At 39.0% G+C, this 26,582-nt stretch overlaps 1 protein-coding gene across 3 annotated transcripts; it reads left to right on the forward strand.

The window, feature by feature from the left end:
- Nucleotides 1-1,713: 1,713 nt before the first annotated feature.
- Nucleotides 1,714-26,582, forward strand: PPM1K (protein phosphatase, Mg2+/Mn2+ dependent 1K). Of its 3 annotated transcripts, XM_088836246.1 has the most exons (8): nucleotides 1,714-1,929; nucleotides 8,467-8,980; nucleotides 10,126-10,230; nucleotides 14,650-14,813; nucleotides 17,318-17,483; nucleotides 17,636-17,780; nucleotides 20,879-21,013; nucleotides 24,246-26,582. In XM_088836246.1, the coding sequence occupies exons 2-8, from the start codon at nucleotides 8,541-8,543 to the stop codon at nucleotides 24,375-24,377; spliced, it is 1,287 nt and encodes a 428-aa protein (XP_088692372.1). In that variant the 5' UTR covers nucleotides 1,714-1,929; nucleotides 8,467-8,540; the 3' UTR covers nucleotides 24,378-26,582. The 3 variants fall into 3 exon arrangements, with proteins under 3 accessions (XP_088692372.1, XP_055290311.1, XP_088692371.1); XM_055434336.2 differs by lacking the exon at nucleotides 14,650-14,813 and having other exon boundaries at nucleotides 10,126-10,226; XM_088836245.1 differs by lacking the exons at nucleotides 1,714-1,929; nucleotides 14,650-14,813 and adding an exon at nucleotides 1,983-2,717 and having other exon boundaries at nucleotides 10,126-10,226.

Consider the following 26,582-nt stretch of genomic DNA (forward strand, 5'->3'; position numbering starts at 1 on the left):
TATTCCAGTATGCTTGCCTGGGAAATCCCATGGACAGAGGAGACTGGTGGCCTAGGGCTTCAGTTCATGGGGTCACAAAGAGCTGGGCACGACTGGTCAACTTAGCATACATATACTCATAAGATATATGTCTGGATATATGGATATACATACAAACATGGTGGGAGAGGGGCTTTCTGTAAATAAGATTGCCTTCTCTGATGGCCATAAAAGGTTTTAAAAAAGAAAACTGCACGTAGCCCATGAAAACAGAATACTCTCTAAAGAGAATACTCAATGAATTGGATTCAAAACAGTTGTCCCGGGACCAGGCTACCCAATATGTTAAAACAATATGACTGTGGTTTACAGTCTATTACAGTAAAACAATGTAGAAAATAATAATAATTTATCTTTAAAATCTTTAGTCTCTCAGCTTTTCTTTACCTCCAGTGGAATCACCATAGTTTAAACCAGGTCATCTCCTGCCTTTAAGTGCCTCTGATTTAGTCTCCTAACCAGTCTCCCAATACCCTATTCTGCCTGTTCTCTGCACATTAACCAAAGTGATTTATAGTCTAAACCAGATTCTTTTGTTTCTTTGCCTAAAATGCCTCAATAGAGTCTCATTAAATTTAAAATGTAAAGGAAACTCCAACTCTTGGTTACATCAGCAGGCCTCTGTCTACCTTCTCTCCTTCTGTCATGCTGCTCTCACTCTCCATCTAAACTAGAGCCACACGGCCTTCTTTCTGGTCTCCCAAAATGTCAAGCTGTCCCACTTCAGGACGTTTGCTCTGCATCTTCTCTGCCCAAAACAGTCATCTCTTTCCAGGTTCCATGGCTGACTGATCTTCTCACTCTTCCTTTAAATGTAATAAAGTTCTTATTCCCTTCCTATCTAACTTCAACCTCCAATTATTCTCTATACCCACACCTTGTCTATTTATTCCTTGTGATGATTTGTTATTATTTTATTGGCTTGTTTACCTGTTTGTCTTCTCCCTCTTCCTCCTCAATTAGACTGGCAGCTTTATGTCTATTTGCTTCAAGATTATATCCCAGTGCCAGGTATTCAAAAGGTCCTCCCTAAATAAATATCAATGCCTATACTTGCCAAATGAAAGAATCAACATTCTCAATGAGAATTTCCTGGCGGTTCAGTGGTTAGGACTCTCGCTCCACTACAGGGGACAGGGGTTCCATACCTGGTCAGAGAACCAAGATCTCACAACCTGTGGGGCGCAGCCAAAAAAAAAAGTAAAAAAACCAAAAAACATTCTCAAGGGATCATGAGATGCCTGCTCAGTCAGGAAGAACGGTGTACTGTGAATGTTTCAAAGAATAGCAATGAAACCTGATGCCTTTCAAAACCTTTGCCCTGCAAAGTGCTAAGTGCTGGCATTCCTTTCTCGCTCCCAGTTGTCAGAACTACCGCTCCATTGCCCCAAGCGACACACCACCACCTCTCTTCAATCCTACGGCGGGGTACCAAATTTCCCGTCCACCGCCGAGGCGTTCCCTCGTTGGTTTGCGCGCCATGGCCTTTGAGAGGGCGGACATCCCCATAAGCCACGACTGGCCCAAGACGGCGTTGCTCTGCCGGGGGCCGCTGAAAGTCAGCCAAGTCAAACTGATCTCGCGGGGAGGCACGGTCCTGGGGGAACCCGTGATTGGCTGTGACCAAGGGCCGGGCCGCGGGCGCACCGCCTCGTGACGCGTGGGTTGGTTGGAGGTGCCGTCAGTCGGCGGGAACAGACTTCCCTCTCTATCTGGCCTGCTGCGGGCGAACAATTTCTCAAGAATTTCCAGCAGATTGAGCCACTGGCTGTTCTCACTGCTTGCTTCAGAGATTGAAAACATCGGAGAAGGCAGTTGCATTTACAGAAAACCCCTCTCCCGCCCTCCATTAGCTAATTGAACATTTTCCAGGGATAGTGCCATCACGAGGTAAGAGCTCGGAGACTGCACTTCATTTATGTTAACCGTTTATATTATTTACAGGAGGGGGCACGTCCCATTGCTCCCCATCCGCGGAATGGAGCGTAAACGGGTTCCCCAGGGAGAGGAGGGGAAATGTCGGTTTGATTTCTCCAGCCCCTTCAGTGCACGCCCAGCGGTGACTGTCTGGGTTCGCTGCGCGCAGCTTTCTTCCGTTTCGAGGTCTGGAGCAGCATGTCGGGGCGAGGCCCACCTCGGCTGAGCCACCCGCTGCTGGCATTTTCTGCGCAGATTTTACGTTCCGCCTGAACGTGGCCGGAAGGCTGGCGGCTGCTGCCCGTGAGTGTGCTGGACCGGGATGGAAGGAGGGAATGGCACTTGGAAGGAACGACGGCTGGCGTGCTGCAGTGCAGAGGGTCGCAAAGAGTCAGACGCGAGTGAGCGAATGAACTGAGCTGCTGGAGGGGAGGAAGGGGCTCCCAGCGCGCGCTTCCCTTCAGCGAAGCCTCTAGTGGCCCGCTCTCAACCTGGGGCCGGAGGATGCTGCGAGTGTCGGCGCCTCCTCGCCGCTGCTGCGCCGGTCGGGCTGAGGGAGACGTGGCGACACCCGGAATCTGTACGCAGCGACGGCGGTTGAGAGGCGGAGACAGGGCGGCGGAAAGTGCAGGAGGGAACCCAGCCATCTGCAGTGCCCGCGGGCTGCGCCGGCGAGAGGCTGTGCTTCCTGCCGTGTTTCGCCCTGGTCATTCATCTGTCACGGCCAGCCAGCCAAGCCCAGGATCCCAAACTGTCCAAGGGTGAGCTTTTCAGGGGATCGGAGCAGAGAAAGAGGCAGAGCCCTGGTTGGTGTCGATCTGAGGACGTGGGTTTTGCTTTGCCAAAAGAGCACTGTAATCTCAAGGCCTTCTGGCCCTTGATGTCTTTTTTAGCAGCCGCTGTCTGTAAATTAGACATTTCACGGGAGGTGACAAAGACGAGACTCCGGGTGGCAATCGCCAGGGAATTTGGAGTCTCTAAAGCTCTACCGGCCTTTCTGAGCTTCAGACTGGAAATGTGTAGCAAGGCCTCTTCAGTCTTTTGCACCCCCTTCGCCTGTGCGGAGGAAAGGATGAGGTTGTCGGCGGTTTCAGAATGAGTGACTAAGGTGACAGATTATAATGGTCTTGAAAGATAACAGTGGCGTCTTAGCCTAGGAAAAAAATACTCCACTGTGTAATAAAATATATGTTATAATTTTTCAAGGTTTTTTTTTCTTGCAACCTTAGTCACTTTCTATTGACCACCAACTCAAGCACCTACTTGACTAGAGTCTTAAGAGGAAGGAAGAGGGGAAAGATGTTAGTGATGTAGCATAGAATGTAAAGGAAAATTCTCCTTTAAAAAATATATTTAAATTTACTGAAAATTTAATGTATAGATGTCAACATTGTATTAGGTACTATAGAGGAAAGGAAAAATACACACCTTATAGTTAGTTGCTCTGGAAAATTCTTCTTAAATGAAGGTTTGGAACATGGTTCTGTGAGTTGTATCCACGTTAACTGAAATGTTTTATTTATTTATTTTTTAATTTTTATTTAATAAATGGTACAAAGCACAATGCCAAAAACATTAACAGTTAAAATTACACCAAATGAAAAAATGCTCTAAAATACACAGTTGTAAAAAGCTACATTAAGTTATTTTACAACTGCCTCAAGCTGCAAAAAGAAAGAAAATCCAATACCATACCTAAGTTATCCCTCTCTCAAAGTAATGCCATTTATGTTATAAACCATGAGCACCCCATCAAAAGATGGGAACTGCTTTTGTTAATTCATATATATATATGACTGTATCACTTTGCTATACACCTGAAACAAACACAACACTGTAAATAAAATATATATGAAATGTTTTAAAAAATATTTATGGAATTAGAATAATGAATACTTTTCATTGCTCCCTTGTTCTTTTCTCTGTTTGCATATCTAAACATATGTTCAGGTCAAACATAAGGGGAGTCATTCGGGGTTTCTCTTGTTGGTTTTGTTTTTTCCTTCATTTAGACGAGTACATTTTCTTTCCTAGCAGGGTACTGATAACGAGGATACTGGAGTCCAAATTTCCTGAGATACATTCTGGAGGTTTCCATAAAATTTGAATGTATTGGGATAAATTGGTTGTTTTTTTGTAGAGTCATTAAAGAAACATTTTAAGAATATTAAATTTACCTGTGTTTCCATTGTGGAAGTTATTGATAATGAAGATGCCTGAGTGCCACTTCATAACGGGCAGATATGAATACTTCCCTAAACATTTTTGCTAGAAATATAAAGCTAAGCAGGTTTGAGCCGTACTGATCTTTAGAACTCCTGAGTAATTTTGGCATGTGCTTAACATGACATCAATAAACTGCCCTTTTGACCTGCTTTCAGCAGTCAAGAGCAGTTTAACTCAAATCCCAAGTGCACCCTCCTGCCAGGGACCGTGAGTGCCTCCTTCTTCCAAAAATACATTTGGCCAGCTCTGAGGTATTTAAATCATTGCAGGATATAAAATTGGAAAAAGATGAAAGTATAAAACTGGCATAGCAGTCTTGTAGCGATATATAGTGGCTTTTCTTCACCACTACCGCTATTATTTTTAAACCAACTGTATTCCTCAGAAGTTTACCAAGTGCATTTTTTCCTTTTCCTGATGCTTTTCACCTGAGATTTCCCACTCTCAGGCTGTGGCTTTTTACCAGCACTCTTTTGTGGAATCTCAATGCCAACTCTTGTGGACTCTCAACTTATTTCATTTAACCCTCCTTTCTGAGAATCCCCCCTGCTAGTCAATATTATTAAATCAGGAATCAACTTTCTTCAATAGAGTTCTGTGTCAGAATCTGAGACTTTAATCAGATTAACCAAAGCATTGAGTTAGAGGAAGATGAAGGCCTGGTCACACAAATGAATGTGAAAAAGGAAAGTATTTTTGCTAGTAGAATATGGTGTGCCGTGTAATGAGTACTTGGGCTCTTAGTTCATTTAAATTTTTCTTTGACATTTTGTGTCTTCAAATGGCTTTCAAGCAGAATTCCTTGTGCCCTTTGACTCTTTTGGGTTACTTTGACTTTCAAAGATTGAATATAACTGTTAAAAGGAAAATAATCTAACCTTGATCTCTCATTGAGAGACTGACATAAAGGGTTCCTGAATAACTATTTTTGGCTTGCAGAATGATAAACACATGCCAATTTTTAATTCCTCAACTGACAATAAAAATATTTTTTAGTTATTTATCAATTTGTTCTCAGCTCTTTCTGTTATAAAGAACACTGAGCTTTTTTTTTTTAAGGCTTTTGCTTTTTCCCCCACATTATAAATTCTACCTGCTAATCAGTGTCTGATCATTTCCATGGGCATCTAGAGAGCTAGGGGAGGGGAGTGGCAATAGCGGCTGATTCATAGTTTGAAGCTCTGAAGGAAACTTCTTGATGTGTAAGTTTAATTCAGAGTTATTAATTAGCTTGGGAACAAGTCCTCTTGGAACTATTTCCTTGGGAACATGGAGATTAGTATGATTTTGTTATACTGCATTTGGCAAAGGAGATGGAACCACTTCTTTAGACACTACCTGCTTGCATAAGTGATGCTGATCTAGTTTTGTAAACTGGTGACCTGGGTTATGCTTCATGTATGCCAATAGCAGATAATATGCCTTAAAGTAAACATTTTCCTGTGACTATTCTGCTTACTTTCTGAGGTGATTGTGCAGATAAGGAATGAGGAAGGAGGCCAGGTTGAAGACTGATTTTAGTTTATGTAGGCTTAAAGAAACTGCTCAACCTGCATTTTTCATTCTTAAGTAATGTTTGCAGTAGATGCATATTGCCTGATGAGAATGCAGCTCTGTTCATTCGGAGGAGAGAGTAAGAAATGACAAGAGTATCCTAGAAGAGCTACAGGGAAACTATTCAGTATTTATTAGTTTGTAATTCTAGAACTCTTGTTTAAAGTACGTGTGTGACTGCAATATGACCCAAGGCTGAGTATGGTATACATGCTTTCAGACTGAAGCCAAAAGAATAATAGTACTAATTTCTGGTGTACTCTTCAGATGTGAATGTTTTCTGATAAACATTTAAAGTTTTATTTTTCCTATAACACAAAGCTGCTTTGTGAATTATCTCCATCAAGAATTACTACTTAGTTCTCTTACTTGCAAGATGGTATTACACTTTGAAAGTTCTCTACAAGTTCACCTTTATTTGACACAGTTTTTGTTTTTGAATAAAATACAACCTTCAGACAGAACCAAAGGAATAAACTTCTATTTTTATTTTGGTAATGGAATGCATTGTTTCTCTTTGATACTTGATAAAGGGGTACTGTGTCTCCTTCGCCCCCAATAATGTAAAAGAAGTGAGTTTCAGACTTTAATACATGATGTTAGCTAAAAGGCCAAGAAGGAGCAGTCTCCTAAGTCTTTCATGACCTATTAATTATTTGGGAGGCCATCTTCATTCTAAATTCTGAGGAGGCTGCACTCATATGTCTTCCATTGCTTAGATATACAAGTGCGTTCTTTGGAACATCATCCTTTCCTTCTACTTCTATATACTTATTGAAAGGACTAATGGTTCTTCCTATACATAACTAAACTGATTTCCAAAAATTTATTTGAAAATGATTGTTTAAAATCTGTAATACATTTTCTTATAGATGCACTCAAGCTGGGCTTTTTGTGTGTGTGTGATTGTGCCTCTTGGGGAGATATATTTTTTTCAAATTTATTTCTTATAGAGAAATAATTCAAACATACAATTAAGAACAATATAACACCTGTGTACCCTCCACTGGCATTATCAAATCTTGATATTATGCTATTTTTTCAAGTTGGTTTTTAATTCATAAAGTAATAGAATGAAATACTTTGGAGATGAATTTCTGCTTAAACCTTATTTGTATGCAAACTGCCAGCAACACAGTCCTTCCTTCAGGGGTATAGGAATTTTCCCAGCCAACAGCCAGGGGAGGCATTCAGATGAGCTGCAGATGTTAATGTGAATGCATAGATCAGTGTCTCATAAAAAGACTGCTTGTCATAAATGCAGCTTCCCCTAATCTCTGTGATCACACACATCAGAATTACTTTTTCTTTGTGCCTCTAGTGGGTGTTTGCATGAGTCAGTTTATATTAACCAAAGTAATAGAGTATGTAAAATTCAATAAGTTGAGAAACCTTAAAACAAACAGAACTGATATCCTAGATTGTAGCTATGCTAAAACTTGGGCACTCTCTGAGTACAGAACTATCATAATGTTAGAATAGGAAAAAGGAGTCCAGATTAGCGGTGACTAAAAGACAAGGAAGGGAAAAGCCCGGAAAGTAGAACAAAGGAAGGTCCGAGGATCGAAGTGAGGACCTCAGGTAGGACAAACAGTACTCCTGGCTAGCCCAGTTTACATAGGGCAGGCCTGGGGGGAGAAGAAAAAAACATATAAAAAGAGGAGCCAAAAGGACTGGGGGTCTCTCTCTCTTCTCTTTGTGTCTTTTGGGTCAGCATGCCCTCATGCCTCAAGGATGTATTTTCTTTTATTTGCTAAATAAAACTGAGCTGTAACACGGAGCTGTAACACTGATCTGTCCTGAGAGCTGAGACATGGTTTGTCGGAAGGCTTTAATGTCCGTCGCTTCAAATTTTTGTTGTGATGAGACAGAACCGAGGAAATTACACACTCCCATGACAATAAATATTCTAATAACCAGTTATTTTTTTTCTAATTTCTACTCTTGTAAGAGACTTTGTTATTGTTAATATTTGCTCCGCCTTTTCTTCAGAGCAATGAAGTTGATGAAGGGAAGACTATTTGTTTACACCTGTTTTCTATATGCTCCCTAATCAAAAGTGTGGGCCTGCCGGAACTGCAGCTCAGCATCACCAGGGAGGTGGTCTGAAATACAGAATCTCAGGCACCACCCGGCAGACTGAATCAGAATCTACATTTTAACAAGATCCCCAGGTGATTGTAGGTTAAAGTTGGAGAAGCACTTGTTCTATGTGATCTGTGCACACTGTCAAATTTTTATAGAATTGAAACACTGTGAGTGGGTGGGGTAGGTAAATCGATTCGTTTTTGAACCATTATTCTCAGGAGTAGGCTGTTAAGTGCCACTTTGTTTACAGACTTCATTCTTGGAAATATCTAATGGTATATCAGTGAGATCAATCCTGGGTGTTCATTGGAAGGACTGATGCTAAAGCTGAAACTGCAATACTTTGGCCACCTCATGCGACGAGTTGACTCACTGGAAAAGACTCTGATGCTGGGAAAGGTTGGGGGCGGGAGGAGAAGGGGACGACAGAGAATGAGATGGCTGGATGGCATCACCGACTCTGCGGACATGAGTTTGAGTGAACTCCGGGAGTTGGTGATGGACAGGGAGGCCTGGCGTGCTGTGATTCATGGGGTCGCGGAGAGTCGGACACGACTGAGCGACTGAACTGAACTGAACTGAACTGATATCAGTTGTATTTGAAATTACTAATGGAGTGTCTCTGTCTCTCTTTCTACTCAGTTGCATCATTTTTCTGGAAGGCATCCCATTATTGTTCCATTGACCTTTCTCTCATTCCTGAGCCCTCTGGAGTTATGTCAACAGCTGCCTTACTTACTTTGGCAAGAAGTGGTGGGAACCAGGTGAGGAGGAGAGTGCTGCTCAGAGCCCGCGGTCTGCAGGATGACAGGTGGGTGACGCCCACGTGCCACAGCTCCACTTCAGAGCCGAGATGGTCTCGCTTTGATCCTGATGGTAGCGGCCGACCAGCCACCTGGGATAATTTTGGCATCTGGGATAACCGCCTGGAGGAGCCAATTCTGCTGCCGCCCAGCATTAAGTATGGCAAGCCAATTCCCAAAGTCAGCTTGCAGAACGTGGGCAGCGCATCGCAGATTGGCAAACGGAAAGAGAATGAAGACCGGTTTGGCTTTGCTCAGCTGACCAATGAGGTCCTGTACTTTGCGGTGTATGATGGCCACGGTGGACCTGCAGCAGCCGATTTCTGTCACACCCACATGGAGAAATGCATCCTGTACGTACAATGATACAATGACTTTCACTCTTCACAGTTTGCCTTATCCTTCCTGTTTAAACTTTCACCTTTTGGCTGAGACAGCCACTGTTAAGGTAGTTATTTGACTGTTTTCATACTATTGTTTTATGAACAAGCAGTAGCTCAAGCATGCCATTAATAGCTGATGAGTATTACCATTTCAGAAATGTGTATATTTTAACCACTCTCTTGGTGAGAGCATTGACCAGAATCTACAGCACTTGTGATCATTTCAAGGGAATTCAGATAATAAAGTGCATGATCTCATGTACTATGAGAATCTATGAGAAGCACTTACTCCTCTCTGTGCATGGCACTTAGTGCTTCAATAAATAGTAATTATTTTTTCAAGTGGTATGAATAGCTTTGAATACTTGTTGAAAATAGCTTTAGATGATTGGCAAAAACACGGGGAAGATGCTTTTAATGAGGGTGTTTTGGAGCTCTTTAAAAAGTTTATTTACTGCAGTCAATATTTACATGTTTTTGAGGATCAGACTACTTCTAGAATTAAAAGAGGGGGAGAACATGTAAGAGTTACGACCATGTGACTGTTCTTCCCAAGCATAGTTATTCATACTGTTCATCAATTGATTTATGTATATTTTGCCTTACTCCAGGAAAAAACTCAGTGGCTTAATTTAATATAAAGGAACTCTTGACCTCTCAGGATTGTGATGGTGAGGATTAATATCTTTAGACTGGAGACTTAGACTTTTATTTTATTGTTTTTAGAACTTATCTCTGGGCCTGATTTTTTCTCAATTTGATTTACTAATATGTGGATCTTAAGCATCTGAAAGGGTTCCCAGGTGGCTCTAGTGGTAAAGAACCCACCTGCCAATGCAGGAGACTTAAGAGATGTGGGTTGGATTCCTGGGTCAGGAAGATTCCCTGGAGGAGAAAATGGCAACCTGCTCCAGTATTCTTACTTGGAGAATCCTACGGACAGAGGAGCCTGGTGGGCTTTGATTCATATAGTTGCAAAGACTCTGACACACAGGCATCTGAAGGGCCAACCTTGGAGGTCCATTGTATGGAATGACTCTGCTAGCCGGAGGGACAAAGAGGAAGGTGGGAAACCTATTGTAAAGTGATTGACCTCTTTTTTTCTCTCCCTGAAGCGATTTGCTTCCTAAGGAGGAGAACTTGGAAACTGTGTTGACCTTGGCTTTTCTTGAAATAGATAAAACCTTTGCAAGGCACGCCCACCTATCTGCTGATGGTAAGTAAAACAATCTTGTTCCTTAAAGTCCTGGGGAATTTGGGGTAAGAAGGAAACAATTTAAGCCTTTCAGGGGTGGGAATTTTAATGTTTACTGTAAGGATGCTTACATTGAAAATGACTTTTTAAATAATCATTTTAAATGTTGTTTGGAATCCAAACTAGGGTCATATCTCACATTTAAATGAAACATATTAGAGGTTGTTTTAGAAATTGAAGCTCCAAAATAGATCTGATGTTGAGTTTTGATTTTAAAAGATTAAACATTTAAAAAAAATCTGTTTGATTGTTCATTTTATGAGCAAGAGGCCTGTATTATGAGAGGGCTTATTGTTTTTGTTTTTTAGAGGAATCTGATGAACGACTATTGAAATTTGCTACAGTGTAGTCTCAGAGAGTAGTTATCCAGACAAGAAAATTGCTAATTGGTCCTCAAAAGGACAATGGTTAATATGCACTACTTTGTGAAATTAGAAGGAAGATATTTTTTTCTTCCCGTCTTAAAAAAGCTTGATCTTGCAGCTTTCCTATGGTAACTAGTTGACATTTTTGTTTTTATTTGTTAAACACAAGACTATAACAGCTGAATTTTAGAATTTGTGTACTGGATGTCCTTATATTTTGAAAGAAAAATGTCTCTGATTTTGACTAAATTTATTAAAACCATTTCACGAAAATGTAGCTAATGTTTTCTAGTTAGCTGGCCCCCAAATTTATTTACTCATAATTTTTGAACGCTTCTACAGCAAACCATTAAAATGTGTGCATATAGGCCTCATAACTGATTTTAAAATGGATCATGCAATAATATTCATCTGTCTTTTGTTTATCCTCTTGTTTGAAGGAGGTCAAAGCTCACCACAGCAATGTTATTTTTGTAATTTTCAGTTGGAGTATGTAGGGCTGGAAATTCTCCCCATTTTACAGATAAGGAACTGAAACTCAGAGAAAGATAAAAGGTCAGTTGGAGAATTAGGGCTGGGATTTTCCTGGCACCCACCATGGCCTCTCTCATGGGCATATTTAATGATGAATATTAGGATGACTCTAGGATGGCTTCATTTGCCATCTTGACACTTTGGTCTTTTTTAGGACCTTTATCACTGTCATACTTCTCCGAAAAGCTTTAGAGTCCACTCTCATTGTTCAAGGATTTATTTTCTCATTTGTAGATTACTTAGGTCCATTTTCTCTTTTTCATTCCTTTGGACGTTTTTCCCCTTCCAACTGGCTCCTGAGCTTGTGAAAATAAGAGTTGAGAGAGGATAGATTTTAGCATAAGATTCTGTTCTTGTTCCTAATGGGTAAAACATACGAAGGTGAAGAGGACATTAAAACACTTTTTTATAGTTTTATTTTCATAACTCTGAATATTGGTATGCTCTTATTTCATTTATAAGCAGGTTGGCTGTGTCTCACACCATGAAGTTTATCGGCTGTAGTGCAGGTGGTGTGCCCCAGCTGTTGTGTAAACAGGTAGAGCTCATTGGGCAAGGTTTTCAGAAAGGAATGTTCAAGTGTATCTTGGAAATGTGGCCAACAATAAAAAACATTAACCTTTCATGGGTGTAGTCAGCTCTTTTGTGCAGGATCTAACTGATAAAAATGCTTAAAATAGTGATAGATTTGGTATAAAATGTGAGAGGACTCCTTTCATTTATGAAATAATAAATTACATTTAAAAGGAATTGTGAATTTAGGGAGAGAATTGATCTAACTTGCTATCTTAAAAGAAATTTTCTACAGACACCTTTCTCACGTCAATTTAGTCATGCAAAGGAATGAATAAAATAGTTCTTCATTTCTAATAATGAAAATGTATTCATTTAAACTTAGTTGCTCCGTCATAATTTTTGAGTTAATGATCTCAGAACATTCATAAGATATTCTAAAGTTTATTTTTCATTTAATGGCAGTTTGCTTACAAGTATAATGGAGCGTGACAGAGTGATGGTTAGCATACTAACTCAAAGAAAAAGAAAGGATCTATTATGACATCGTCCTTCTTGAATCTTATTTTGGATGTATTCTTACAGGTCAATTAGTCTCTGTGGTTTTTGTTTTTTTTTTTAATAAGTATTTTGAGAACAATTTTCAATCACTTGCCAGTCTTTCAAAGATTTCAAAAATTGGCTTTTGATATTTGGGGCTTATTTTATCAAATATACTAAACTTTTCAATTTGTGGATTTAAAAAGAACATATACCACTTCAGAGTTCAAAATTATTATTTAAATTATTTTTTTTTACTTTTTAGTAGAACTGAAGCAGTATCAGTATTATAAGAGTAGATAATATTCTTCTGGCATAGCTGTGGGTAGGACAAGTGCTAGTTTAATAAAATTGTGAAGAAGTGCAGTTTGCTCTCTCCAATTTCTTTCACCTTTTCTTTTAGCATCAGCTCCATTTGTCCTCACTGAACCCTTTCTGTGAGCAGCTTGAGGGTAGGGACCATGGCTTATTCATTTTTGAATTTCTAGTGTTCAACATCTTGCATAGAGTCTGAAAAGTACTCAATAATTATTTGGACTAAACTGATCTCCATTGCTTACTCTTCATCACCAAAGTAATTATAACTAACTTATAACTTGACTATCCTACAGCCAATTTAAGTAAATCATTTAATGTATATATTTTAATGTGTTACCACTTCTGGGGGGATTTGAATTTTGAGTAATGAAAGCTGAAAAGAGATTGGTTAAACCTCAGGAATGAATCACTACTGGTGAAATTTCAGGTGGGGAGGAGTGCCCCATGTCATACTATCAGCTTTCTCAAAAGAAAGTGAAAATAATAAGGCGAAAATAAAACATACTCATCTTTTTAAGACCTCATCTAAAACTGTCATAGCTGCATAAAACACTTCAAGCTTTCTCATTAGCATTTAAAATATTTATTATTTCAGTTTTAAATGAGGGTAGTTTGAGGAGGATAAAATCGGAATACCGTTTATCAAGAAGTTGCTGGCTATCTTTATTGATTTGTTGTAGATGCATTTTGAATTTACCCTTATTTACAAATAGCTAATTTCATTGTCATCTTTGAATATTTTGTATTCATTTTATACCAGTCATGTGTATTTTTAAAACTCATGAAATCAGCCAGTAAGTTCAAATGATGTCTGTCCCATTAGTTTATTGTTTAATGGACAAACTGTCACTTGAACCAGATGGTAGAAAACTTAGATGATATCCTATATATCCGATAAACTCTTCAAAGTGTTTCTAGATTACTTAAGATTTGAAAGCAACAAAGCTCCCCAAGAGACAAATGGATCAAAGAGAGAAGATGCTCTGACGTTCAGAGTGGGAGACGTTGATGGCAGTATTGTGAGTCTTGTTGGAAACTTCCCTGCTCTTCATTTTATTTGATCTCTTTATGGAAGAATTAAACTAAAAAATAACCAGTATGAGAAATGCAATGTTTTTGATTACCCTTGTTATGTTGGAGGCAGCCAAAAGCAAAAACTAGGGACGGCATTGGAGAGATACTCTTATTGTGCTGTTACTGCTTCAACTCATTCCTCTGATTTAGTGTTTATGATTCATACATGTCTAGAACATCATTTTGGTAAATATTGAAACTGTACTTGTTTATCCATATTGTTGACACAGCTGAATAATTTCTGGGTGGGGGAGGTTATTCTTCAAAAAGTACAGCTTGATTCTTTATGTTGCCATTCAAAATCTTGATCATTTTTTCTTTTGATATATTGACCTGCAACACTGGGGGAAAGAGAGAGCTGCAGAAACTCCCATTTTATGAATTACATAAAATTGTAAACATTTTTTAGCACTCAAGAGCCTTACTAGCTTTTATTTAAATAATTACATTAATCATTCTATTCAGGAAATACCGTCTAGATCCTAAAATCGCTGCATTTACCATTAACAAATAAGCTACTCATTGTACCTGGTATAGGAGGTGCTTTGATTCCTTTTGATTTATATTTTAATCCTAGCAATTTGGTAGTATACTGTAGTTTACATCCTCTCTACTATCCTTGTCAGATACGAATTATTCAGTGCTCTACCCGTGAATTTCCCTTTTGTTACTAGGACAGTTCTGATATTGATACCAAACAAATTTACAGTGTATTTTTTTCAACTCAGTAAAGGTACTGATTTACTCTTCAAGACTAACTGGCTGAGTCTGTGTGTATGTCACCACATACGTTTCTTGGTGCACAAACATCTGTATATGGGTTTTCCTACCTTGGGAAGACACAAAACTAAGAAGTGTTATTCTGTGATGAAGAAAACAGACTCAACTACAAAATACCACCAACTTGGTCAAACTGAGTTTTGGAGTCATTGACTTGGCATCTCCTGGAATATTATGTAATTTGCTGCTGAAAATTTCACCAAAATAAAAACCCTTCCCCTTATTTTGCAGCTCTCTCTCTACCCTCCCCTGTGTTGCAGGTTTGTAATGTTTGAGCACAATTCCTGGGTGAATTTCCTATTTGCCTCTGTGCGTGTTATTTGTGGCAGAGAACTGTGCCTGGTCAGCAGCTCTAGACCTGGAGCCCGTGGACACTATATGCTGGGCTTCAGTGGAAAGAGAGATCTGCTTAATTTTGTCCCAGGTGAAGGAGTCCAGCGGGTCCTAGCCTGGACTACTGGAAGGTTCCCACATCCTCTTTGTCCCATTCATTAGTTGAGATGACTTGCAGTAGAAAATGTCCAGTGAGTGTTAAGAACTTATTGAAAGATGTCTTAGTTTTTATAATTTTATTGTTAAGGAAGAAAGTGAGAATTTTTACTCTCATGTTAAATGTTAAATGAAACTAAACGCTGATTTAATATTTATATTCTTAGATGCTTAGCAAACCAGAATCAACTGTTTAGAAAACTTTCCCATAAATCCTGGGATTTTGGAACTGTGAAGTTGGGTTGCTTAAAAACTCAAACTCTTTTAAATATCTAGGTGGCAGAGCCATGGATTATAATCCTAAATGGCTAAATTTGAAGTTTTTCATTTATGAAGTATTAACTCTTTTGAGGTAGCCAATTGAAAAACACTTGAAAAAAAAAAAAGCTGCCCCTTACGTTTTAAACAAGGGAGAGGAACATTAAACTCCCTGGACAAGTAGCATCTGAATAAATGCCTATGTTTTCTTACCAGGCTCTTCTAATCATTTGAAAAGATTACAGTGGTTCAACTGTAAAGATTCCCTTATATAATGTTTTATGAAATTCACAACTTAACATTTTGTAATATAAACATCACTGATACTTACACTAAAACTTTTGCATTGTATAATGACAATATATAATCTACTTTAGTATTGCCACAGTGATATTACTTTGGCACAGCAGTTCCAAAACCAAGAGATAAATGGGAAGATAGTGCAACTATAAATGCTACTTCTCAGTAAATTCAGCATGAATAGAAGATTAAGTAGGGTTTATTCATTTTTTTCCCCATTTTACTTTTCTGATTAAAGCAGGCATTTTAATACATTGATTGGAAAATATATACATATATATCTTTCCAAATGCATTACTGCTGTTTTAAAAATTGTCTTAAAAAAATTGGAAAGACTGAGCCTCAATCAGTCAATAGCATTTCATTTTTCTTAAATCTGCCTTTGAAGTCAAAATCATCTTTAGATGATCACCTGAATATTTTACTTAGATGCTTTAAAGAATTAACCATGTTACTGAAGATAATACCTGCTTTAACTGTTATCTTTTTAGATTTTTTCAATTAGCTTTACTTTATAGTCTACTTTCACAGTATTCTCTCTTTGACAAGGCTCAATGCACCCTCAAAAATTTCAACAAATAGTGAAGAACTTAGGGCAGACAATTTAGAATAAACTAAAGAAAGATGCAAAAATGCACTTTGAATTGGATGAAGGAAACAGTGATGACCTCAGGCCAAGCTACATATAATTTTGTTATACATTCTTGGAATGCTCTGGGCCCAGGCTGTGACCACAGGAGCAGCCCTTGGCAGTACTTTCCTGCATGTGGGAACAGACTGATTGCTGCAGATCCTGCTGGAACCAGAAGTGTGAACTGTACCAAGTTTATGGGAAACTAGAATGAATTTCATTCCCTGCCCTCCAGATTTCTCCTAATATAACGATGGCTGTAACTTTGTTTTACATCTGGGGAGGACAAAGATAATCAAGAAAAGAATGTGAGCCTTTAACCATTTTAGGATTTCTTTCTTTCTTTCTTTTTTGGTGAACATTTGTAAAATTAAAGCAGTTATAGAAGGAAAGAATATAAAATACAGTTCTTAAAGAGCCAATGAAACACTTGATATATCTTGCTTAGCCTATTAATTGATAATACTTTCATAGGATGGGGGTAAGAAATGGAAGAAAAAAAGCTGAGTGAGTAGATTACAGAAAAGTTGGCTTGCCTGAATGGGCTCTGTAGACCTAAATCACTCTGCCTTATTCAGTTCAGTTCAGGTCAGTTGCTCAGTCATGTCTGACTCTTTGCGACCCCATGAATCGCAGCACGCTAGGCCTCCCTGTCCATCACCAACTCCCGGAGTTCACTCAAACTCATGTCCATCGAGTCGGTGATGCCATCCAGCCATCTCATTCTCTGTCGTCCCTGTCTCCTCCTGCCCGCAATCCCTCCCAGCATCAAAGTCTTTTCCAGTGAGTCAGCTCGTCGCATGAGGTGACCAAAGTATTGGAGTTTCAGCTTTAGCATCAGTCCTTCCAATGAACACCCAGGACTGATCTCCTTTAGAATGGACTGGTTGAGCCAATCTAATTAAAGTGTATTACTTTTAATCCTGACACCTGATGTATACACAGAGATGTCAGAATGATAAATTCAAGTGAGTTCTACTTTATATAAATAGAAGCCATTTGGAGATAGTGATGCATTTTTTACCAAATTAGGTTAGCAGCTTTTTCTGTTTGCATCGAGCCTTGTTACTGAATTAAATACTTCTTTTTCTGCATGCTCTTACTTCCATAGTTCATTTGCATAGCTCTAGTTAAATTAGAATGATACATTTCAGCATTAGTTTAACATGCCTGTGTTTTATTTTGTAATAAACATTCCAGATCCAATCATTTGATTGTCACTGACTTGTACTCTTCTTCATCTTTTGCAGCAACGCTTCTGACCTCTGGGACTACTGCAACAGTAGCCCTATTGAGAGATGGTATTGAACTGGTTATAGCTAGTGTTGGGGACAGCCGAGCTATTTTGTGTAGAAAAGGAAAACCCATGAAGCTGACCATTGACCACACTCCAGAGAGAAAAGACGAGAAAGAAAGGTACCATTTCCACTAATTGATCTATGAGGATGATATGTATATAGTTCAAAATAGAAATAAAACCTTGCATTTTAAACTGACTTCATGCTTAAGTTTAACCCTTGGTTTTCTGGGTATCACATCATAGTCTTTTTTAACTATTTCTTGACCAGGATTAAGAAATGTGGGGGTTTTGTAGCTTGGAATAGTTTGGGACAGCCTCACGTAAACGGCAGACTTGCAATGACAAGGAGTCTCGGAGATCTGGATCTTAAAACCAGTGGTGTGATAGCAGAACCTGAAACAAAGAGGATTAAGGTAAGAAAAGACTTGCAAACACTTGATACCCAGGCAAGGAATGAACACAGGATTGTCTCCAGCTGCAGACTTTCTTCAGTTCAGTTCAGTTCAGTCGCTCAGTCGTGTCCGACTCTCCGCGACCCCATGAATCACAGCACGCCAGGCCTCCCTGTCCATCACCAACTCCCGGAGTTCACTCAAACTCATGTCCACAGAGTCGGTGATGCCATCCAGCCATCTCATTCTCCGTCGTCCCCTTCTCCTCCCGCCCCCAACCTTTCCTAGCATCAGAGTCTTTTCCAGTGAGTCAACTCGTCGCATGAGGTGGCCAAAGTATTGCAGTTTCAGCTTTAGCATCAGTCCTTCAATGAACACCCAGGATTGATCTCCTTTAGAATGGACTGGTTGGATCTCCTTGCAGTACAAGGGACTCTCAAGAGTCTTCTCCAACACCACAGTTCAAAAGCATCAATTCTTCGGTGATCAGCTTTCTTCACAGTCCAACTCTCACATCCATACATGACCACGGGAAAAACCATAGCCTTGACTAGACGGACCTTTGTTGGCAAAGTAATGTCTCTGCTTTTTAATATACTATCAAGGTTGGTCATAACTTTCCTTCCAAGGAGTAAGCGTCTTTTAATTTCATGGCTGCAATCAGCATCCGCAGTGATTTTGGAGCCCCCAAAAATAAAGTCTGACACTGTTTCCACTGTTTTTCCATCTATTTCCCATGAAGGGATGGGACCAGATGCCATGATCTTTGTTTTCTGAATGTTGAGCTTCAAGCCAAACTTTTCACTCTCCTCTTTCACTTTCATCAAGAGGCTTTTTAGTTCCTCTTCACTTTCTGCCATAAGGGTAGTGTCATCTGCATATCTGAGGTTATTGATATTTCTCCCAGCAATCTTGATTCCAGCTTGTGCAGCGTTGCTCATGATGTACTCTGCATATAAGTTAAATAAGCAAGGTGACAATATACAGCTTTGACATACTCCTTTTCCTATTTGGAACCAGTCTGTTGTTCCATGTACAGTTCTGAGTGATGCTTCCTGACCTGCATACAGGTTTCTCAAGAGACAGGTCAGGTGGTCTGGTATTCCCATCTCTTTCAGAATGTTCCACAGTCTATTGTGATCCACACAGTCAAAGGATTTGGCATAGTCAATGGGGCAGAAATAGATGCTTTTCTGGAACTCTCTTGCTTTCTCCATGATCCAGTGGATGTTGGCAATTTGATCTCTGGTGCCTCTGCCTTTTCTAAAACCTGCTTGAACATCTGGGAGTTCACGGTTCACATATTGCTGAAGCCTGGCTTGGAGAATTTTGAGCATGACTTTACTAGCGTGTGAGATGAGTGCAATTGTGCGGTAGTTTGAGCATTCTTTGGCATTCCCTTTCTTTGGGATTGGAATGAAGACTGACCTTTTCCAGTCCTGTGGCCACTGCTGAGTTTTCCAAATTTGCTGGCATATTGAGTGTAGCACTTTCACAGCATCATCTTTCAAGATTTGAAATGGCTCAACTGGAATTCCATCACCTCCACTAGCTTTGTTAGTAGTGATGCTTTCTAAGACCCACTTGACTTCACATTCCAAGATGTCTGGCTCTAGGTCAGTGATCACGTTATCGTGACTCTCTTGGTCGTGAAGATCTTTTTTTGTACAGTTCTTCTGTGTATTCTTGCCACCTCTTCTTAATATCTTCTGCTTCTGTTAGGTCCATACCATTTCTGTCCTTTATCAAGCCCATCTTTGCATGAAATGTTCCTTTGGAATCTCTAATTTTCTTGAAAAGATCTCTTGTTTTTCCTATTCTGTTGTTTTCCTCTATTTCTTTGCATTGATCGCTGAGGAAGGCTTTCTTATCTCTCCTTGCTATTCTTTGGAACTCTGCATTCAGATGCTTATATCTTTCCTTTTCTCCTTTGCTTTTCACTTCTCTTCTTTCACAGCTATTTGTAAGGCCTCCTCAGACAGCCATTTCACATTTTTGCATTTCTTTTCCATGGGGATGGTCTTGGTCCCTGTCTCCTGTACAATGTCACGAACCTCCGTCCAGAGTTCATCAGGCACTCTATCTATCAGATCTAGTCCCTTAAATCTATTCCTCACTTCCACTGTATAATCATAAGGGATTTGATTTCGGTCGTATCTGAATGGTCTAGTGGTTTTCCCTACGGAAGCCTTAATTGAAGCCTGTATGACTTCTAAAAAGAAGTGATTAATGGAAGGAAAGATAAACTTTTCAGAGAGAGTAAGATACTTCTTTCCTGGCCTTATGTATGATGAAGTGTTGGCTTTGTTTCATCCTGCCATGGAATTTCCTGGAAGCCTGGTTCTTCCGCCCTTCATCACCTGCACCTCATCATTCAGCATCACCACCATTTGGAAACTATCCTGACTTCCCTCTTCCCCCAAGCCAGAGAATCACCCCCCCTCTCTTTCAGGGACATCTGCTTGCTACTAATCATTGTCCCCGTTACACTACACTTCCCCCAGCATACACCTTAGTGGCGAACTGATGCTTTACCTGTACAACTCCCAGCCTGCTCTAGTATCTTGCACATATCTATAGGGATAGGCTCCCAGTAATGGCAGCAAATTATTGTTAATATATTAAACAGTTTTATGTCTTATAGATATCCCACTTATGTTCATTGCATCTAACAAATACTTCTATAACAGTTTACAATGTGTTGGGCTCTGTTCAAAATAGCCACTCCTACCCCATTTTACACAGAGAAAACAAATCTGAGCATATACAGTTCAACTTACCTATGTTTTCCCAGCTGAAAAATAGAGGTGGGCTTCACACCGAGGAGGTCTGGCTTCAGAGACTGTCTTCAGAGTCTCTCTTCAGAGACATTAGGCTGCCTATCAGCATTTAGCTCTGGCTTCTTCCTCCATGGTGTTACTAAGTAAATGTTAGGTTTGTCCTCCGTGATTGATGCTAAATGTTGCTGTTTTTGCTCTAAATGAAGGCCTGTTTTCACTCTGTCTATAAGTTCTGAAACACAGATGACTACTCTGTAGACAGATAAAATCACTGATTTATGAAGATTATTCTAAGGCCGAGACTAGTTTGTAATTCTATACCTTTGGTTCTTATTGCAGCTACATCATGCTGATGACAGCTTCCTAGTCCTCACTACAGATGGAATTAACTTCATGGTAAACAGTCAAGAGATTTGTGACTTTGTCAATCAGTGCCACGATCCCAATGAAGCAGCCCATGCAGTGACTGAACAGGTAACACAGCAGAGCTTCTGCAAGAAAAATCCCAAAGTGGGGAGGAGAGGACAAAGCCAGGTGCAGGTCTTGGTGCAGCCAGGAGGGGCCGCCACTGTCTGGAGATTTCTTTGAAATCAAGTATTTTAGCTTTCAGTATTACAGTAAATTTTATACTTGACCCCATAGTATTAACAATTAAAAAACTTTTTTTGCCAGTTCTCCCAAGTAGTTAAGTAAAATTAATCTGTCAAGAAAATAAGCTATGTTTATTTTTGGCTTTGTACCTATCTTGAAATGTTAGTAACATCAATAGTAAATTATAACAATAGCAAGTACTATATGTCAGACACTTCTGTTCATATGTATTTAACTCATGTAATCATCACAGTAGCCCTCTGAGGCTGGAGCTAGAACTAACTCTTCTTTACAGAGAAGGAGAGCCGAGGCACTGTCACATTCCAGAACTGGGCTTCAAACCCGGATAGCTGAGCTCTCAGTCCAGCCGCTAGATGATTTCATACTAGACTGCTCCATGTAAATATCCAATATGAAAACATTACGGTTAAAAAAACGTACACTACGGCATAATCAACCTCTTGTTTTTAAAAATGGGTGCATGAAAACAATACAAAAAGGTATATGGATGAGTGGTGTGTCAGTGTGCCAATTAGAGCTAAAATTTGGAAGCTAGATAATATCCAGTGTAAAAAAAAATGTAAAATTTCCATGTTTTAATATTCTATTTGGATAGATAGCTCTTCTAAGTTCTAGCCATCACTAATCATTAGAGGCACACTTTAACTCATACATACAGCTATTTTTGCATTCCCAATTTTTACATTTGCAATCAGGGAGTCAAATTTGGCCCAAACTTTTAAGTGCTAACATTGGGAATTAAGATATAAGATCTTACCTAAAAAGTATTATTTACTTGGAAACAGATGGATAAACATGAGTTATTCACTTGGTAACTATGTATGCTCATGAAATCAAGAAACAGCCCAATTTTTCTGTATGACAACTTCTTTCTTAATTTCAACCACTTGTCTTAAGATATATATTTTCTAACTTACCAGGGCATACTATCTCTCATCTGAGTACTATTACTCATTTAATGCTTACCATAATCAACTAATTTAGTTTACATTCACTTTTCCATGTTTTAGAGGGAGCTCTGTAATAAACATTCTGTATATATTTGTGCATATCTATTTCCTTCAGATATTACTTTCTTAGGTTAAATTCATCAAAGCAAAATTATTAGGTAAAAGAATATACAGTATTCTGAAGCTTTTAATAAGCTTGCCAAATTGCCCTCCAGAAATATTATCCATGTTATACTTTTCACTAGCATGTTTTATAGTTTGTGTTTCTCCAAATTCTTATAATAGGTAACGTCTTGCCAATTTGATAGGTGGAAAAATCAAATTATAGTGTTTTAAATTTGCACCTTTTTTCTTTGTTAGTAAAGCTAGCCATTTGCACAGGTTTACTAGCCATTGTATTTCTTGTCTGTGTATAGCTTTTTTCCCCATGATCTTATAGGCATGTTTGTCTTCATGGTTATTTTAAGAACTTTCTATATATTAGGTATATTAGTACTTTGTCTAATATTGCAAATATATATTTTTTGATCCTCTAATTTGTTTGTAAAACTTAAAAAAATATTTTAGAAGGTTTTTATGTCACATATTTTTATCAGTCCTTCCCTTCTAGTTTTGACCTCAACCTGTGAGGTCTTTTGAAATACATTTGCTGTTAAATATAATCCCAAGCACTCTTATCTTTTTTGATTATTTTTTCTCTTTTTTGTTTTTTAAATTTATAAAAGTATGATAACACATTTACAGAAGACTTGGAAAATTCAGAACATAGTTATATATATGTATTACAATTATTTTCTCAATTAGATAAATTAAGATTTTTAGTTTCAATATCAAAGTCTCAAAAATTAATAGAGTAAATAGAAAAGTAGAAGGATATAACAGACCTGAAAAGCACCATGAACCAGCTCAACATAATTAAGATTAATACAGTTTTTACACAACAGCAGGATATAAATTCTATTCAAGTTCCCATGGACTATAAACCAGGAGACAATGGAAATATCCAGAGATGTAAAAACAAGGTGCAAAAATTTCATGGTCTAAAGGTATTAAAATCATACAGAGTCTGTTCTCTTTTCACTGTGGAATTACACTGACCGTATCATTTGCTGTTTGCATTTGTTCCTACAATTGACTTATAATTCTACTGTAGGAGTATAGTTTATGCCAATTTTCCATTTTGTATGAACCATAATAAACTATCTTATAGTTTTATATCTTTGTATACTTCCATTTCTTTTTAATTTTTAAAATTTATTTATTTTTGGCTTCTTTGGGTCTTCATTGCTGCACACAGGTTTTCTCTAGTTGTGGTGAGCGGGGCCTATTCTTCATTGTGGTGCATGGGTTTCTCATTGGGGTGGCTTCTCTTTTGCAGAGTGCAGACTCTAGGTGTGCAGGCTTCAGTAGTTGCAGCACACAGGCTCAGTAGTTGTGGCTCATGGGCTCTAGAACGTGGGCTTAGTAGTTGTGGGAGATGGACTTAGTTGCTTCATGTTATGTGGAATCTTCCTGGACCAGGGATTGAACCCAGGTCCCATGCATTGGCAGGCAGATTCTTAGCCACTGTATCACCAGGGAAGTCATCTATTTCTTAGGTTATAATTTCTTTAAGCTAAATTCTTAGAAGCAGAATCGCTAGGTAAGAGCTAACACTCTGAATCCTTAACCTTTCATTCAGTTCAGTTCAGTCACTCAGTTGTGCCCGACTCTTTGCGACCCCATGGACTGCAGCATGCCAAGCTTCCCTGTCCATCACCAACTCCCGGAGCTTGCTCAGACTCATGTCCACTGAGTCAGTGATGCCATCCAACCATCTCAACTGTGTGTAAACTTGCATTAGTCCCTGTATGAAATGCTTTATGTGTATTTTCTTCTTCAGGAGCTATATATCTCATACCTTATTAGTTCACTGGTACAATTTGCCAAAACTGCTACAATGGTATATACTTTGGGTCATTAGTTATCCTGTCACAATCTAAAAAACTGTGGGCATTGATACCTGGGGAAAGAATCACAAACCACTGTGAAATAACTTGTAACTGTGTGCTAAACCAGTTTGGCCTTCCAGGAAAAGGCTGATTTCTTTTTGTATGGATTCTGATTTCCATTGTTCATTTCTTCCTTCCTGCCATACCTTGCAGGCAATACAATATGGTACTGAAGATAACACTACTGCAGTAGTAGTGCCTTTTGGTGCCTGGGGAAAATACAAGAACTCTGAAATCACCTTCTCATTCAGCAGAAGCTTTGCCTCTAGTGGACGATGGGCCTGATTGATGCTGGGACTTCGAGTTTCTGTGCAACAGTTTTTCATTGAGTGTATCAAGAAACTGATTAGATTTAAAAAGTCAAACGTAAGTGGTGACCCTGGAACTCACTAGACCAGTACATAAATCAACATAAACTTAGTAACCATCTACATAGCAGTTTTTCATAAGTACCTGTGATATTTATGTTCAGCTCACTGTATATACTCAGCATTCAGTTCAGTTCAGTCGCTCAGTTGTGTCCGACTCTCCGCGACCCCATGAATCACAGCACGCCAGGCCTCCCTGTCCATCACCAACTCCCAGAGTTCACTCAAACTCATGTCCATCGAGTCGGTGATGCCATCCAGCCATCTCATTCTCTGTCGTCCCTGTCTCCTCCCACCCCCAATCCCTCCCAGCATCAGAGTCTTTTCCAGTGTGTCAACTCGTCGCATGAGGTGGTCAAAGTATTGGAGTTTCAGCTTTAGCATCAGTCCTCAGCATAAATATGTGGAATTCAGATACTGTGAGTGAACCTCTGCGTTAAGTGAGCAAATGAAACATGGTTTTGATACACTTGCTGAATGTTAAATTTCTAATTTTTAAAACTTTTAGGCAGCTGTGAGCTTCTTTTGATCATTTCTAATCTTTATTCATTTGACCAGGTTCTTGCCTTCAAGTTCTTCAAAACTAGTCAATATTTTGACAGCTACTCAATGTGTTATCTGCAAGTGTTTACTACATTTTGTATTCTGCATCACTTACTGGTGAACTTAACAATACAAAAGAAATTAATCTGGCTAACATGACACTGTTAAAGTGTATACATATGTACTACAGTGCACTTACATATTTCAGCTGTGTCACCAGGTCTCTCCTATGTGCTGTACTAAGTTGCTTCAGTCATGTCTGACTCTTTGTGCCCCTGTGGACTGTAGCCCTCCAGGCTCCTCTGTCCATGGGATTCTCCGGGCAAGAATGCTTGACTATGTTTCCATGCCCTCCTCCAGGGGATCTTCCCAACCCAGGGGTCGAACCTGCGGCTCCTGCATCGCAGGCAGATTCTTTACCTCTGAAACATTGGGGAAATCCCAGGTCTCTCTTGCCCCCACTCAATTCATTCCTGTTTTTCTGTAGCTAATATATAGCTGTGACTATTCATTCATATCAGAAAAGAATGTCCAGTATAAGAGTTCTTTGGTCAAAGCTATACAAAGTACATCTGATAGTATCAGGTATTTCATATGAAGTTTCTATTTGTTATCTCTAATCCTAAGTTTTGTGTTTTGTATATAGTCTGTTTATATCACTTTTTGTATATAGTAAGCAAGTTGGATAATTTGTCCTTAAAGATAATCCCACATTGACTGATAATTGCTACAGACATAGCTTGAGGTTTATGTCTTCTTTTTCTAAGACTCATAAGAAAGAATAAATCTTAAAGCATTATCTATTTCAGCTTGCTATGTAATTTAGGGGTATAAAACTATATTTCCTTATATCTTTGTGTAAGTTTACTGTTAAAATGTGAATCCCTACATATGTGTATGGAATTATATCAGCAGTTTATTTCTGCAGGCAGTGTAAATTTGTTATATGTAGGTGTATGTACATATGTATATTTTGGACTAATGGAAAATGAAAGGGAACAATCTTTCATAGCTCCTTCACCAGTTAGCTGTAGATTATTGATACATTTATTTCCAAGAACTCTTGACAAACTGAGGGAAGTTTTGTAGTGGAGAACCAATGGTTACTGGCAGATAGGTTAAAAATTATTGTAGGAGATATTTTGTGGTAGGTAACTTATGTGGAAAAACCTAGGAACAGAACCAGCATGTTGAAGCTACATTGTTATATGGTAATTTGCATATAAAATAATAGGATGTGAGAAGAATGCTTAAATGTTAAGAAGATGTAGAATTTTGTTGTAGAAACAAAAGAAACAACAAAACTTTAAAGTTGATATAATTTAAACTCTGAGTTTTCAGGTTGATGTTTTTTTCTTCTTTAAGTTTTACTCAAGGCTTATCCCATGGACAGAGAAGCCTGGTGGGCTGCAGTCCATGGGGTCCCTAAGAGTCGGACACGACTGAGTGATTTCACCTTCACTTTTCACTTTCTTGCATTGGAGAAGGAAATGGCAACCCACTCCAGTGTTCTTGCCGGGAGAATCCCAGGGACGGGGGAGCCTGGTGGGCTGCTGTATGGGGTCGCACAGAGTCGGAC

Source organism: Moschus berezovskii, chromosome 5 (genome assembly GCF_049115385.1).
Source record: "Moschus berezovskii isolate FMDL1 chromosome 5, NW_MosBer_1.0, whole genome shotgun sequence".
Classification (NCBI taxonomy): domain Eukaryota; kingdom Metazoa; phylum Chordata; class Mammalia; order Artiodactyla; family Moschidae; genus Moschus; species Moschus berezovskii.